This window comes from Diceros bicornis, chromosome 17 (assembly GCF_020826845.1).
Source record: "Diceros bicornis minor isolate mBicDic1 chromosome 17, mDicBic1.mat.cur, whole genome shotgun sequence".
NCBI classification, from domain to species: domain Eukaryota; kingdom Metazoa; phylum Chordata; class Mammalia; order Perissodactyla; family Rhinocerotidae; genus Diceros; species Diceros bicornis.
Window position 1 is genome coordinate 43363534 of NC_080756.1, and position 17807 is coordinate 43381340.

At 35.9% G+C, this 17807-nt stretch overlaps 1 protein-coding gene across 1 annotated transcript in view; it reads right to left on the bottom strand.

The window, feature by feature from the left end:
* Positions 1-17807, bottom strand: part of PIK3C2G (phosphatidylinositol-4-phosphate 3-kinase catalytic subunit type 2 gamma) — a 347697-nt gene that overhangs the window by 290784 nt on the left and 39106 nt on the right. The window contains exons 6-7 of the mRNA XM_058558690.1: positions 15289-15359; positions 6051-6114 (exon numbers count right to left, since the gene is read on the bottom strand). Of these exons, the coding sequence (XP_058414673.1) occupies positions 6051-6114; positions 15289-15359 (135 nt within the window). The remainder of the gene's footprint in view (positions 1-6050; positions 6115-15288; positions 15360-17807) is intronic.

The window sequence follows — 17807 nt, forward strand, 5'->3', positions numbered from 1 at the left end:
TGAAAGAGTCAAATGGAAATGATAGAAATATAAAAATGTGTATGATATTAGAGATGAAGAATTCCTTCAGTGGGCTCAGCAGATTGAACACAGCTAAGGGAAGTATCGATGAAATTGAAGATAGATCAAGAGAATTCTTGTAACTGACACACAAAGGGAAAGAACAGTAGGGAGAAAAACCAGAACACAACAGCTAAGAGCTGTCAGACAAAGTCACATATGCAACTGCAGTTCTGGAAAGATGAGAATGAGGCAGACAGATATTTAAAGAAATAATGGCCAACATCAAAATTTGTGGGATGCCACTAAAAGTTAGAGGGAAATTTGTGGCTTTAAAATTGAATAGTTCTATGTTAATTAAAAGAAATTGAATTTATAATTAAAATCCTTCCCACAAGGGAAACTCCCAAGGGATGATTTCATTGGTGAATTTTATCAAACATTTAAGGAAGAAATAAAACCGAAACTACTCAAACTCTTTCAGAATACAGAGTGGGAGGGAACACTTCTCAACTTATTTTATAAGGCCAGCATTACTCCAATATCAAAATCAAACCACAACATTACAAGAAAATAAAAATATAGACTGATATCCCTCATAAATATAGGTGCAAATATCCTTTACAAAATATTAGCCAATTGAAGCCAGAAATATACGGAAAGGATTCTAAATCTTTACAAAGTGTGGTTATTCCAATAATGCAAAGATATTTTTAAAATTTGAAAAGAATAAATGAGAAAAACCATATGCTTATCTGTATAGATACAGAAAAAGCATTTGACAAAAGTCATCACCCATCCATGATATAACTCTTAGCAAACTGGGAATAGAAGGAAACTTCTTCAATTTACTAAAGGGCAACTAACTTCATACCATACTACGTAACTCCAAATAACTTCATACTCAATGGTGAAAGACTGTGACATTCTCCCTAAGATTAACAAGGCAAGGATTTTGTTCTTATCATTTCTAGTAAAATTCTACTGGAGATCAAGGCAAAAGAAATCCATACTGAAATAAAGTAAATCTTTGGTTGCATGATGTTTAGGGTGGTAGGGATTTACTGCAAAGAAGCACTTCAGCATTTTTTGGTGTAATGGAAATATTTTATATCTTCATTTCTGTGGTAGTTACATAGGTATATGCATTTACAAAACTAGTCAAACTATACAGTTGACATGAGTGTATTTTATTTTATATAAATTAAACTTTGAGAAAATTGATTTAATAAGTAAGACATCATAATGAAAGTGAAAAGACAAGCCACCAACTAGCAGAAGCTATTTACAATACACATAACCAAAGGAAGAGTAAATACATTAATAACTCCCAGGAATCTATTTGAAAAATATAAAGAAATGTAGAAAAATGGACAAATATTTGAATATGGAAATTATAAAAGATGACAGTTTGATATTATATTTAAAAAGAGTAAAGAATCATGAATTTATTAGCAGTCAGGAATGAAAATTAAAACTGAAATAAGATAGCATTACATAAACCTCATGTAAGCAAAAATTTTAAAAGTTGGACTATACCACATGTTGGAGAAAAAATGGAGCAATGGGAACTCTCAAATATTGTGAAATATGTACAACCCCATTAGAAAAGTGTTTGGTAATATCTTGTAAGTCTATGACCCTAGGTATAAACCCTCGAAAACCTTTGATAATCGCTCACATGTACATCAACAGTACAACAGATAACTAAGTTGAGATTTACTCATCTAATTGAGTACTATACAGCGATGAAAATAAAAAAAATCAAAACCACATGGAACAAGGTGGATAAATCTCAAAAACAATGTTGAGTGAAAGATACATGGCTCAAAAAGTACATACTGGTTGATTCCATTTAGGTAGACATTAAAAAGGAAACCTAAACCTTATATTGCTAATGGATGCTTACTTTGGTGGTGAAATGGTAAAGAAAAGCTATGAAATACATTTCACCAAAGGATAATTCTAATGTAGAGGAAAAAAGATATGAGGTGGCACATGGGCAGATCCTATGATATTGGCAATATTTTTTTCCTAAACTTATTGTTTAATAAGAATGCCTGCTCTATTATTATTATTTCACTTCTATATATATTATTATATGTTCTTCATTACTATATAATTCACTGAACAAATCCCAAATAAAATGTTATTTTATTTTTTATATAGATCATGTTATTCCTTTGATAAAACCCTTCAATGATTTGCATCTCACGAGGTATACAAATTCTGTTGGCTGGTGATTATCTTCCTTATTGAAGATCTACTTTCACTTTTTTATTTTTTCTTCTTCAAGTCTGGGAGTGTTCAATACATAATAGATTTGACTTTTAGTAGTTTCAGTATGCCCTTTATTTCTGTTAAGGTACGTTCCAATTCCGCAATTGTGTTTTATTTTCCTTGTGACCTGCCTTTATCTCCTTGACTTCTCTTTTGGTGACCTTTCAACTGGTCCTTGTTATCTATTCATTTTATTCTATTTTCTTCTTATGATTTTTTGCTCCTTTCCCACCTCTTCTTATATTCTATTGTGAGTGCAAATCAGTTTTGTGACATTTTTCTTCTGGATCCTACACAGTCCTCTACTTTAGTAATAATATTAAAAATAGTAACTCTAATAGCAATAAAATAACACTTGTACTTATCTTTTCTTGAACACTTTTTATCTTCCAGCCACTATATTATATTAAGCACATTACATCCACTGTTTCATTAATTTTTAAATATATCATTATATTATATTTTATTATCTCCACTCTAGTGATGAATAATATGAACTCTAGGAATGTTGAATAAAAACTTCCATAGTGGCGGACAGTCGGCATATACATCTATCTGACTTTGGAATCTGCTCCTAAATTCTGTTCTTACTGCCACTCTGTTCAAGTTATGTTTGAAATTGGAACTTCTGAAAATTTGACAATAGATCTACTTGTTACTAAGAGAGATTCCGTTCTAAAAAAGCTAAATGTAAAAGATTCCCATATGCTTCCTTTCTTTCTACTTATATATGGAATTTTCAGCCTCATCTAGAGGCTGAATACATTTGGATTTTGGTCTTGGGGAGGGGAAAATGTGAGATAAGTATTATTCTGCCTTCCTCACTGAGTTACTTAAACCTGAATAACAGAAATGCCATATTCTTCTGGTTATCTAATTGGTACAGTCTGAGTCATGGGCTAGATGGTAAAGGATTTGGAGATTTTTAATTTTTTTCAGACCAGGTAGATGTTTCATGAAGCCAAACCACATTTTGTAGCATGAATAGATTTTTCTCAATCCAGATCCATCTTGTCTATAATTAGTTCACCAGTTACTAGATTCTAGTGTGAGTTTGTCATCAGTGGTAGTGATTGCTAACTTTCTCTAAAGGTCCTAATTGGCATTTTAATAATAATTTTGGAGACAATGCATTAGAGGCTGCTGGGAAGAAGCAACTTTGAATCAGGAGTTGAGTCTTTTACCTACGTTGAAATCTGGTTTTACACCGCATTGTTCTGAATATATATCACTCTGTGTACATTATTTATGTGAATATGCTCTCTCTCCAAGATTATCAGCAACTTCAGAGCATGGTTATGACTTCCATGTCTCTTGATTCCAGTGAGTAAATAGTTCAGTGATTTGCATTAAGTAAACATTAAGTAATACCTCAGGGGAAAATTCTTATTCTTCTATTCTTAATTTCTCTGAAATGTTAGAGATGAATACAGAATATAGAATGCATACAGAAAATATTCCTTACCTTTCAGGGTATTAGTGGAATAGAAGAGAGGGAAAAAATGTCCAAAGGAAAAGCTCTATGGAAATGACTTACAAAACTAGCCTTTTAACAAACATAATGTTTAGGATGCCCAATATAATATGTCAAGTCTAAAATATGTTAAATAACCATCACTGAGGAAAGAAAATATTTTGAAATCTAAATTATCCGTATTATTCCATAATATTCATGTCATATTTATTCAGCCTGCTTGTTTGTTATTTTTTCAAATCATGTAATAATCCAAGTTTGAGAAATATAAAAAACATTATTTTTCAAATTGATCCTATTCTCGCAGAGGGTCAATACTTGATGTAATGCTATTTAATGCACTTGTCAAATGGAAAGTGCAAAATTGTGAATTGATAATATCACAGTCTGTCCTCACTTCTCAGATATTGACTTTTGATGCTTCATGCTTCATTTAAAAAGCTCATTGTTTTGGATGGAGTTCATGTGGAAAATCGCAGACACTGCGGCCTATTTATAAAATAATTCAGATGTGGGTGATAATAGCTATTTGCCAGTGTTAATGTAAAGACAGTATTTCTTTGATGTTTTGCCAACTTTTGAGTCATAGTGAAAAAATTCACAATAGTCAACGGTTTCTTTCAAAGCAAAAATGTTAGAGGCTTCATATATGAATAATAAGACCAAATTTCTGTATTTGGAAATTAAGAACTGTTATAGATTCTCAACAATTTGCATGTGTGTGCGTATGTGTGTATCAAAAGACATCTGTGATACATGAGCAGTACTGAGACATTTAGATAATTGAAATTCACCCATAAGTAAGTTATGATAACCTCAAATTATATCTACATATAGTCAAGAGACATAAATGATCTAGAAATGAAGTCTCAGTGTGCCCAGGGTACCTGGTAAATTTCAAATGCTACACCAGAAAGAACGATTATCACAAAGATAAAGAATCAAGCTGAAAGAAGTACTAATTATGAAACTTTCATGAGACTTAAAACAATCTAATTGCGAATTCCTTTCACATTCCACATTTTAAACTTCCGGGTTCAGGGCAGGCTCAAGAAAGAAAAATGGAATTAAAGTGAGAAAGGATTACACTTTGGGAAGGAATATAAGTCATGTATTTGTCATCACCATATCTTTAGATATTTATGTGGAATTCACGTATGTTTGATATCTACATCAAGAAATATAATTCATTATTTTCAGAACAATTTACTGTTCATTAATATTAGGCATAGTTACTTAATATCTGTATTCTTTTATATATATCAGGAGTCAATTATTTATGGAAAAAGAAGTCCTCACTCACTTTAAAAACATTCTCTTAGTTGTACAATTTTCTGTAATCATATGATATATTATCTGTGGAAGACTAGTCCTGCCCTAGAAGAACAAACTGTAAGAAATGATCTACTTAACGGTGACTTGGATGTCCAATAGGTGACTAAATCTCAATAGTCTTGGACTGAATCCATCATTTTCCCCTGCCAAGCTAGCTTCTCCTGTCTTCACTATTTTATTTAATTGACGTCTCCACGCATTCATTCAGCAGCTAGGAATCTGGAGGTATTTTAGACCCCCTGTTCCTTTGTTGCTCACGGTCTTTCACCAAATCATGTAAATTGCACATTTTCACCTGTTGTGAATCTGTCTGCTGCTACTCATCCCTATAGTAGAGTTTTTATTCACGCCCTCCTCATCTCTTTGGGCTAATGAAATGCTCCTCTAATCACCAGTCTGTCATTCTACTGCCCTGCATAATGGCTCCATGTCATCATCTGATAAATCAGAAAATCATCACATTGTCCATAAAATGTCCTTAGGATCCTATATAACTTGCCCCTTGTTTGCCCCTTTCATTTGGTCTCTTTCCAGGCTCTCACCTTGAACCCTAATTGTAGCCATTCCAAATTTCATACAGATTCCTAATCACACCAGGTTATTTCCTAACTGCTTCTGTTCATGTTTTTTTGCTGAAAGTTATCTTTACTTCCCACCTTCCTTTACCATGTCCCTTCTTTGGTTGGCATACTCATTTTTTAACATTCAGATCAAATAAGTAAAATTGATAATCCTCTTTTATGTGTCCTGTACATACACAGGTCTTTCACAGTACCTATGACATTTTATTGCAGGCGCCTATATACTTGTCAGTTTTGCTGTGATAGAATGAAAGCCCCTCAAGTGTAGACCCTCTGCCTTATTCACCTTTATATCTTCAGAAACTTGCAACATTTTAGAAAATAGTATATGCTTGATAACTGCTTATTGAATTGATAGATGAAGTAACAAAAGTTAATACCTTGGTTTTCAATAGATACTTCAGGTGGAAGTCATACTTTTTGATCCCTGTTGAGAGGCACTGTCTGGAAAGAAAAACAACACAACTTTGTTTAAAATTGAGTGGGAAAAAGAAAACTTGTGTTACCTTTAGCAGATTTATTACAAGTTCTGCTTTGTCCAAAATTCTATAGCAGGCATGGTTTAAAAAGGATTACTGTTGACATAATTTTAAAAACAATTTCAGATGGGTGCCTTATAAAGTTCGTATAACTTGATCACTACAAACATATTTGAAAACTTTAGAACTCCAAAGAAATCCATGACCAATTAACCAAACCTCTCAAAGACTGTTCATTATATCAAACTACTCTTAATTCAAAATGTAAGTTGCAGAGGGATTCATAAGCAGATGATGACAAACACTAACATCAAGAAATGTTAAATATGCAAAATCTTGTTGAGAATTGCTTTCAGAATTAATGACCTATATTTATTATAGATGGGGTCGTCTTTGACACCAAACCTCTGTGTTTTTCTCTCCTATGCTTCTGTTATTGCTCTAGCTTTACCTATGCTTAGGTGGAATACATGTGAGTCAAGCAGAGATTCTTCCGGCTTCACTGTTCAGAATCATTTTCCCGAACATTATTGACTTTTCTCTTCCTATTTGTCATGAAAGCTCCTGAATTGAATTGGATAATGAATCATAAAACACAAAAACACAGCATTAAGAACACACCAATATATTTTACAGTAGCTGCTTCCTCATCCTTTATTAAATCATCACTTTAGTTGGATTCCCTCTAACAGTTCAAAGACAAAATGCGTAGGATGTGTAAAAGTCAATGGAGGTATAGGAAAAGAGTAGCAAAAGATTTTAGAGTGGGAGGGTTTTTGTTATAAAACCTGATGCGAAAACTAAAAGGATTCCCAAGAATGTACCTGCTCCAGCACCTTGCTATTAGGTGTTACATCTATTTATGGAAAAACTCCTAGAACTAAGGAAGGTACGTGGTTTGCCCAACTTCTAAGAGAGAGCCAAGTCAGGGAAGAGGGAGACTGAAATCAAAGTTTCTGACGTCTAGTGCTTGATCTTTTAATGACACTGTAAAGTGGTCTGAGGAGGGCAGGCAGAGTGACACTGTGTTTCAGAAAGCAAAGTTCTGGGGGTACTGAAGAAACCATGGGCCAACACAGCCATCACAGAGCCCCTGCATATTTCACTGGTTTTTTTCCCTCACAGGTATTCACATTTGCAAATGACAGCTGCTTGCATCTCTCTTCACTTCCTACCCCCCCCCCCACCACCCTCCGCCCCTGCCAGAGCCTGAGATCCACACCTACAGCCAGCCCAGGCCTCTGGGCTGCCTAGGGCCGGCCCGTGGCTTAGCGGTTGTGTGCGCGCACTCCGCTACTGGCGGCCCAGGTTCGGATCCCGGCGCGCACAGACGCACCGCTTCTCCAGCCGTGCTGAGGCCGCATCCCATATACAGAAACTAGAAGGATGTGCAAGTATGAAATACAACTATCTACTGGGGCTTTGGCGGGGAAAAAAGGGGGGAGGATTGGCAATAGATGTTAGCTCAGAGCCGGTCTTCCTCAGCAAAAAGAGGAGGATTAGCATGGATGTTAGCTCAGGGCTGATCTTCCTCATAAGAAAAAAAAAAAAAAAAGATGCAAGCCTAGCCCTCATGGCTGACCCCACCGCTAGCCCCTCCAAAGTGTATCTGCATGCTGTTAACCTGACATTCATCACTAGCCTCCACTGCCATGTACACATCTATGGTGAGATATGGAAGCTACGGAAGTGTACACTGACTGCCAAAGCCCCTACAGCTGTGTGTGGGCCCAGATTCAGCCCTATCTCTTGTCACTGGCCTGCACCGCAGGGCTCACCTGCAGCTAACTCCCAAGCCTTGCACCTGCACACCCTTGGCCTGACTCCTATCACTGGCCTCCATTGCCATGCACATGCCCGTGGGGAAACACTGCAGCCACAAGAGTGCTAACCAGCAGCCAGAGCCCCTGGAGCTGCTCGTGGGCTCAGCTTCAGCCCTGTTTCCTGTCACTGGTCTGCACTGTTGGGCTTGCTTGTAACTAGCTCCTCCAGCTGTGCACCTGCTCCTGACTGGCCTGACTCCCATAACAGCCTCCGCTGCTATACGCATGACCAAGGCAAGACCCTGCAGCCACAGGAGAGCATGCTGACAACCAGGGCCCCCATAGCTGCCAGTGCCTCTGTAGCGAGTCCTAGTCCTTGCTGCTGGCTGTGTACCTGCACTATGTCTGTGTCTGCAACCAGCCCCTGCCACTACACAAGTACCTGCAGCTGGCCTCCACAGCTATGTTTGTGCATATCACCAGATCTGGCAACAACTGCTGCTTGCCCTGGTCCCTAGATGCTGGACCTGGAGGCACCACTAAGGATGACAACAGCCCTTGAAGCCACTGCAGCACTTGCCAAGGACCACCACAGTTGTTGATGCTGTGGATTCCAGCAGCCTGAGCTGAGAAATTATACCCCCAGATCTGGAGCCACCACAAGACCCTGCACTTGGTGACCTGCACCACTAGACCTAGGGTCATAGCATGCTCCAGCTCACCCCCACCTAGAGGTGAAGGTCTTTTCATACTGAAATTAGCATATAAAATCTGGAAGAGGTGGCTATTTCTTCCTACGCACAGGCACACAAGGCTACAGGGATCGTGAAAAATCAGGGAAATGTGACACCACCAAAGGAACACAGTAAACTTTAGCAACTAACCCCAAAGAAATGAAAATACATGAATTACCTGACAATAAATTCAAAATAATTGTTTTAAAGAGGCTCAGAGAACTACAAGAGAACACAGAAAAACCATTTAACAAAATCAGGAAAACAGTTCAAGAACAAAATGAGAAATTCAACAGATAGAAAACATAAAAACCAAACAAATTTTGGAGCTAAAGAATACAATGTCTGAACTGAAGAATTCGATAGAGAGCTTCAACAGAAGACAGAACCAAACAAAAGAAAGAATCAGTAAACTCAAAGATATGTTATTTGAAATTACCCAATCATGGGAGCAAAAAGAAAAAAGAATGAAAAGGAATGAAGAAAGCCTATGGGACTTATGGGACACCATCAAGAGAAGCAATGTATGCATCATTGGAGTCCCAGAAGGAGAAGACAGTGAGAAAGGAACAGAAAACTTATTTAAAGAAATAATGGCTCAGAACTTCCCAAATGTGGGGAGAGATTTGGACATCCAGGTTCATGAAGTAATAGGTTACCCCATAATTTCAATCCAAAATGATCTTCTCCAAGACATATTATAATAAAACTGTCTAAAGTCAAAGACAAAGAGAGAATTTTAAAAGCACCAAGAGAGAAAAAATTTTCTCATAAAAGAGAACCACCATAAGGCTATCAGCAGACTTCTTAGCAGAAACCCTACCGACTAGGAGAGAGTAGGGTAATATATTTAGGGTGCTGAAAGAAAAAAACCTGCCAATCAAGAATAATTTACCCAGCAAATACTTCAGAAATGAAAGTGAGATAAAGACTTTCTCAAACAAACAAAAACTGAGGGAATTCTTCACGACTAGGTCTGCCTTAAAAGAGATGCTGAAAGGAGTTCTTCAAGCTGAAATGAAAAGATGCTAATTAGTAACATGAAAACATATGAAAACATACAACACACTGGTAAAGGTAAGTTAAGTAGTCAGGTTCAGAATACTCTAATACTACAATATGGTAGTGTGTTAACCACTTAACTTTAGTATAAAGATTAAAGGAAAAAAGTATTAAAAATAACTATAACTGCAGTAATTTGCTAATGGTTACACAATAAAAAGAGCTGTAAATTCTGACATCAAAAACATAAAATATAGGGGGAAAGAGTAGAGCTTTTGTATGCAAATAAGGTTGTTATTAGCATAAAATAGACTGTTATATCTATGAGATGTTTTAAGTAAGCCTTAGAGTAACCACAAAGCAAAAACCTGTAGTAGATACTCAAAAGATAAAGAGAAGGGAATCAAAGTGTACTACTATGGAAAATCGTTAATTCACAAACGGAGACAGCAAGAGAGGAAAAAAGGAATAAAGGAACTATAAAACAGCCAGAAAACAATAAACAAGATGGCAATAGTAAGTCCTTAGCTCTCAATAATTACTTTAAATGTAAATGGATTAAATTTTCCAGTCAAAAGGCAAAGAGTGGCTGAATGGATAAAAAAAACAAGACCCAACAATACACTGCCTACAAGAGACTCACTTCAGCTTCAAGGACACACATAGGTTCAAAGTGAAGGGATGGAAAATCATAATCCATGCATATGGAAACCAAAAGAGAGCAAAGGTAGCTACACTTGTATTAAACAAAATAGCCTTTAAGTCAAAAGTTGTTACAAGAGACAAAGGAGAATCAAAAGAGACTACTATGGAGGATGGCCCAGTGGTGTGGTGGTTAAGTTAGTGTGCTCCACTTCAAGAGCCCAGGGTTTGCAGGTTTGGACCCTGGGCCTGGACCTACGCACTACTTATCAAGCCATGCTGCAGCAGGCGTCCCACATATAAAGTAGGGGAAGATGGGAATGGATGTTAGCCCAGGGCCAATCTTCTTCAGCAAAAAGAGGAGGATTAGCAATGGATGTTAGCTCAGGGCTAATCTTCCTCACACACACACACACACACACACACACACACAAAAGAGACTGCTATGAACAATTACATGCCAAAAAATTGAACAAGTTACAAGAAATGGATAAATTCCTAGAAACATACAACCTACCAAGACTGAATAAGGAAGAAATAGAAAATCTGAATAGACCAATAACAAGTAAGGAGATTGGATCAGTAATCAAAAACCTCCCAACAAAGAAAAGTCCAGGAGCAGATGGCTTCATGGGTGAATCCTACCAAACATTTAAAGAATTAATGCCAATTTTTCCCATACTCTTTCAAAAACTTGAAGACGAGGGAACATTTCCAAACTCATTATATGAGACCAGAATTATGCTGATACCAAAGCCAGATAAGGATACTACAAGAAAAGAAAACTACAGGGCAATATATTTGATGATTATAGATGCAAAAATTCTCAATAAAATACTTGCAAACCAAATTCAGCAGCACATTAAAAGGATCATACACTATGACTAAGAGGAATTTATCCTTGGAATGCAAGGATGGTTCAACATACACGATTCAATAAATGTGACACACCACATTAATGGAATGAAAGACAAAAATCATATGATCTTCTCAATAGATGCAGAAAAAGCATTTGACAAAATTAAACTTTCTTTCATTGTAAAAACTCTTAACAGATTGGGTATAGAAGGAATACACCTCAACATAATAAAGGCCATATATGACCTTTATATGCATCATACTCAATGGTGAGAGGTTGAAAGCTCTTTCTCTAAGATCAGGAACAAGACAAGGGTGCCCAACCCCATAACTGCTATTCAACATAGTAGTAGAAGTCCTAGCAATAGCAATTAGTCAAGAAAATGAAAAGCATCCAAATTGGAAAGGAAGAAGTAAAACTGTCTGTTTGCTAATGATATGATCTTGTATACAGAAAATCCTAAAGACTCCACCAAAATACTATTAAAACTAATAAACAAATTCAGTAAAACTTCAAGATACAAGATCAATATACAAAAATCAGTTGCATTTCTGTACACTAACAATAAATGATATGAAAAATAAAGAAAAATTCTCATGACATTTTTCACAGAAATAAAAAAGCCAATCCTAAGATTAACGTGGAACCACAAAGACCCTGAATAGCCAAAGCAATCTTGAGAGAGAACAAAGCTGGAGGCATCACATTTCCTGATTACAAACTATATTATAAAGCTTTAGTAATCAAAACATTATGATATTGGTATAAAAACAGACATAGACAAATGGAACAAAATTGAGAGCCCAGAAATAAATCTACACATATATAGTCAAGTAATATTTGACAAAGGAGCCAAGAATATCAATGGGGAAAGGGTAGTCTCTTCAATAAATAGTGTTGGGTTAACTGTATAGTCTCATGCAAAAGAATGCAATTTGGCCCCCATATGAAACTAGTCACAAAAATGAACTCAAAATGGATTAAGGGCTTACACATAACACCTGAAACTGGTAAAGTCTTAGAGGAAAACATAGGAAAAAAGCCTCTCTTGACATTGGTTTTTGTGGTGATTTTTGGGATACAATACCCACAGCACAAGCAACAAAAGCCAAAATCAACAAGTGAGACTATATCAAACTAAAAGGCTTCTGCACAGCAAAGGAAACAATGAAAAAAATGAAAAGGCAACCTACTAATGGGAGAAATATTTGCAAATCATATATCTGATGAGGGTTAATATCTAAAATACATAAGGAACTCATACAACTCAATAATGAAAAAACAATTAAAAAATGATTAAAAATGGGCAATGGACTTGAATAGACGTTTCTCCTAAGAATACCTACAAATGGCCAACAAGTACATGAATAACAAGTACATGAACAACATCACTAATCATCAGGGAGATGCAAATCATCAGGGAGATGCAAACCACAATGAGATATAACCTCACACCTGTTAGAATGGCTATTATCAAAAAGACAGGAGACAACAAATGCTGGCTAGGATACGGAGAAAGGGAACTCTGGTGCACTATTGGTGGGAATGCAAATTGGTGTAGCCACTATGGAAAACAATATGGAGGTTCCTCAAAAAATTAAAAATAGAATTACCATATGATTCAGCAATCCCACTTCTAGTATGTATTCAAAGGAAAGGAAATCATTATCTTGAAGAGATATCTCCTTTTCCAAGTTCACTGCAGCATTCTTCACTATAGCCAAGACATGGAAACAACCTAAGTGTTCATCAATGGATGAATGGATAAAGAAAATGTGGTGTATATATATGTGTGTGTGTGTATATATATAAATATATATATATATAATGGAATGTTATTCACCCATAAAAAGAAGTAAATCGTCTTATTTGCAACAACATTGATGGACCTTGAGGGCATTATGCTAAGTGAAATAAGTCAGACAAAGAAAGACAAATACCATATGTGAAATCTAAAAACACAGAACTCATAGCAGCAGAGAACAGATTGGTGGTTGCCTGGGGCTGAGGAGTGGGGGGAAATGAGGAGATGCTGGTCAAAGGATACAAACTTTCAATTATAAGATAAATAAGCTCCAGGGATCTAAGGTACAGTGTGGTGACTATAGTTAACAATACTGTATTGTATACTTGAAACTTGCCATGAGAGTAGAGTTTTAATGTTCTCACCATAACAACAACAAAATGGTAATTATGTGAGTGAAGGCAGTGTTAACTAACCTTATTGCGGTTAACATGTTACAATACATACATTTATCAAATTATCACACTGTACACCTTAAGCTTACACAATGTTATCTATCAATTATCTATCAATTATATCTCAATAAAGCTGGGGAAAAAAAGAAAACAAAACAAAATCTACAGTGCCCTTTATGAGGTTGAAAATGTACCTGTGCTAGATAACATTTGAGAAAGATTAGGGTGGGGGCAGAATACAACTGAAGTGGAACAGCACTGATTAAGAGTTAGATGCTTGGTTTTAGCCATGGCTGTGGCATTAAATATCTGTATGATGCTTGATGTCTTTTCCAACTTTCTTTAATTTCCTTACCAGAGGAGAAGCAGCACTGGGAATTGGAGTTTCCCCAGATTGTAGTCCACTGCCCTGGGGTTGTAGGGAAGGGGTGGGGGCGTTAGCTTCTGAGGTTACTCTGCCCCTGCCGAGAGTCCTCTTGCTCCTCACCGCAGCAGAGCTTTCGCTTTGCCCTGATTTAACCCTGTGGACACCTGTACTGCACAATTGTCAAGGCCACCGGACTTCTGTGGGGGGCAGGCAACGGCAGGGTGAGACAGGAACAGAATGAAAACTGCCTTGGTCTAACCACCTTTTCCCAGCCTCCACTTGTCTCTCTGTGCCTCAGGTAGCAGCCGCTTACCAGTCATGACCCTCCACCAAACCAGTGCAAACAGTTCTTTGTGTTGCAGGGATTTTCCACTTTTTAAAGAATTTGTCCGATTTGATGTCTCTCTCTACAGTTTTTTGGATGAATTTATTTTGGAACAAGGAAACTACGGTCTTTGTTTATATACCATTTTGATGAGAACCTATACTTGATCCATGTAATTAGCTATAAAATAAAAATTTGGATTAGGTTATATTGAAAGTCCTTTCTAGTCCCACCTATTCTATGATTTTATGGTGTGAATATTTTTGATGAAAGGAAGGGAGTCACACATGCAAAGACACAATAGTTTAATATAGAATAATAGTTTAATAAATAAAAAGCCTCGCAAATTTCAGACAGATCTGATTTCAGTCCTGCCACTAATGAACTGAGTGGCATAGGCAAGTTATTAAAGCGTCCAGAGCTTTGGTTTCCTTGATTCTGAAGTAAGATAATATGTGTTATCACAGCGTTGTAGGGAGAATTAAATGAGATAATGTTTGCAAAATGTATAAGAGCTCCATGAAGTGATAGCTATTATTAATAGTCATTAAAAACAATTTTAACGCATCTCATATTTTTATATCAGGCTTTGCTTTAGGGATTTATGACATATAACTCCCACACCCCATTTTTGCTCATTCAGCTCAGAACAACTTTAATTTCAGATAAACCCATACTATAGCATTGATATCTTCTCCCAGGTTAGCTTCTTGATAGGTCTATTCTTTCAAATAACGCGTGCATACATTTAGATATCAGAATCAATTAGGATATGTTCATTTGCTTCACTCGAAAGTTTTCCAGTTTGAATTCACACTCCTCTCTTTATGATATACCAGTTATTGTCAAGGAATTCCAGCAAGGAATTTAAAGCAGGAGATGGTGACTTTCAAAGTATGGAAATTCAGTTATACAAAGAGCTTAGTGACACATGCACACTCAAATTCACAAAATGAATGAGAAAAAAAAATCCTTGAAAATGTAATAACTGGTAGCAGAGATATTTTAAAATGAATATTAGATTATTCTGGAAAGTGTTAGTTAGCAGCTCTCCAAACGTATCTGAATAGCTGTGAAGAATAGATAATTATTAACAGAATTTGCCAAAGGGAGATATCTATTAAAAGTACAATAGCTTCCACGATACTAGTGAAAGGACAGTTTTTACAATCAACAAAAAAATATTGTGATTTGGCACTTGAGAACTCAGTCAGAAAGTACTCTTGGAACGGAAATAAAATGTCTTACCTGGATACTTTCCAAATATGCATAAATTCTAGAAGTTGGTTCAGATAAAACTGACTGTGGTCATCTTCACGCTGCAGACAGCAGAATATATTAATATTTATAGAGTGAATAGGAATGAGTACCAGATAAAAATAGATCTGTAACTTCCTGCTGTCATTTTATTCACCTCTTTTGATAACCCTCATACATCATTTTAATACTTTGTTTTAAAGACCTTACAAGGCTCTCCTTAACCATATAAGCATTCTTTTCAAAAGTGAAACAGAAAGATGAACTGCGGTTGAGGATAAACCTCAAGGACGGTTGAAAAACATCCTTGCATCACCAAAGTCAAGCAGTAATTTCTCCTGGCAGGAAGGCAGTTTTTCAAACACCCGTTCTCCCACCTACGTGCACATTTTCTTTACATTTAGGCCACAGATGCCATGGTAGTATAAGACTTGACAGTTTGCCAGGTTGGCTGGCAGACACAGAATGAATTCCTCCATTTTTCAGCTTTACCATATCTTGTCACCAAGATGTCAGTGTAAGAGAACTTTCCATCTCGTGAACATTAAATTGTGCTAATGAATGACAACTACTGATAGGTATAAATTCCAGGGGCTATTGGGGTGGCATTGTGTTTTCTCCCAAGTTGAGCAGGAACTACTCAAAATATCAGTCCTATGGTCCATATTTACACACACACACAGACACACACACACATTTTCTCACATCTTAACTCCTTTATTAGCTCTCTGCAACAGGCATTCATGAATACCCCACGCAAGTCTGCAGAGAATGCAACGTACTTCATCATAATTGCACTATTTCACTGCACAGTGGCGTTCAGTTTGAGAGCTGAGTCCCTCAATGCCTGGGGTGCTTGTAACCTTGTATATCAGTACACACACAATCTATTTTTAAAACTTCCTATTAGAGTTTGACAGAAAACATCAGAAGGAAAACCCTTCTATGGCTTAAGGTTAAAGGTAAATTAATTTTTATATTGAGTTGTTTTGTGAGGAAGAAGAAGGAAGCTAAGTTACATGGAGAGAATAAGGTCATCACTATAATTTAATACCCGGAGTACACGCTATTAAAAAGAAACACCGTAGAAATGATAAGGAACTTGAAAACATGAGACCTACTTTCTAGGAACGTACATCTAGAGTCACTGGGATGACTAGATCGGAAAGTGTGACAGTGGTAAGACAATTTTTTTCTGCGACAGAGAAAGCTAAACTTTAGGCATGGAAAACACAGTAAAAGGAAAGGGAAAATAAAAAGTGAAAACCAGAGCCAAAAAAGAGATAGTAAGATTTGAACTGTAATATTTGGCCCTTGCCTTCTTTCAGAAGTTAAAACCAAAGCAAGCATATATGTAATGTGACTTATTTGCATCTTTCTGCACAGCATAATCGTATTCATTTTAAAACCACTTTACTTGGCTTCCAGATATGCTTTTTAGGGGAAAATTGGCCTTTGTCACATTGTCGCTTACAAGAAAAAATTTTGATTTAAAGGATTTCAAAAGGTTGGAGGAAAGGTTGAGCAGTTTCCATGGAATATATTGTGCACTTTACTTTTATCCAAAGCTGAAGGCTGTACCTGGGTCTATAGGAAAAAGTTAAGGTGTTTTTTTCTTTTTTCATACAAAAATCCATCGCTGTGAGTGTTCTATGAATGATTTTTTGAGCTAGAAAGAAATCTTGATTTTGTGATTAATATCTACAGTGTTGGCAATACTTTGATCAAGTTTGAGAGAGATAAAGAGGGAAAAAATTTTTTTTAAAAAGACTCAGTCATTGATACTTAAAAATTTTGAAATCTGAGATAATTTCTAAAGACTGTCAACCTGTTTGATGAATAATCTTATGAGATAAGAACTAAATTACCATATATCAGTATAATCAAGCAAGTTTAAAATAGGAAAGTCACCTAAGATGAATTGAGCTTTGCAATGCCTTTTACAATTAGAAAACTCTAAAGTATCTACTGAAAGGCAATGGTGTCAACAAATTTAATAGAATGATAATAATCATTATATTCCTAGTATTATATAAAAAGAATATTATCAAGCCAATTTTATGTTGTTTTACTAGAAAGAAAATATAATTATTCATAAATGTTTGGCTTACAGCTAAAATTATGAAAATCACAGAGAATTTTGACACTACTTTAAACAGTAGTATCAAGAGAGGAAAACATTCACTATCTTCTTGTCATATATGTATAAAAGAAAAACAAATCAAGGGTCAATTATTTTAAATATAGCAGTTCAGATCATGAAGAATGGTCACAAGTTGATAAACTGTCTCAGTTATATTAAATTGATCAATATGGCATACCTATTCCAGAAAGATTTTATAGAACTTATTTTAAAAACAAGTCAATTACCTTTTTATTTTTTATTTTCTTATCAAATATAGGGTTTGCAATTGAAATTATAATTTAACCTACTCTATGGGTATTAAAAGTTTACAACAAAAATTGTGATACATCAGACCGCAACATATATATTATTTCGATATAATATA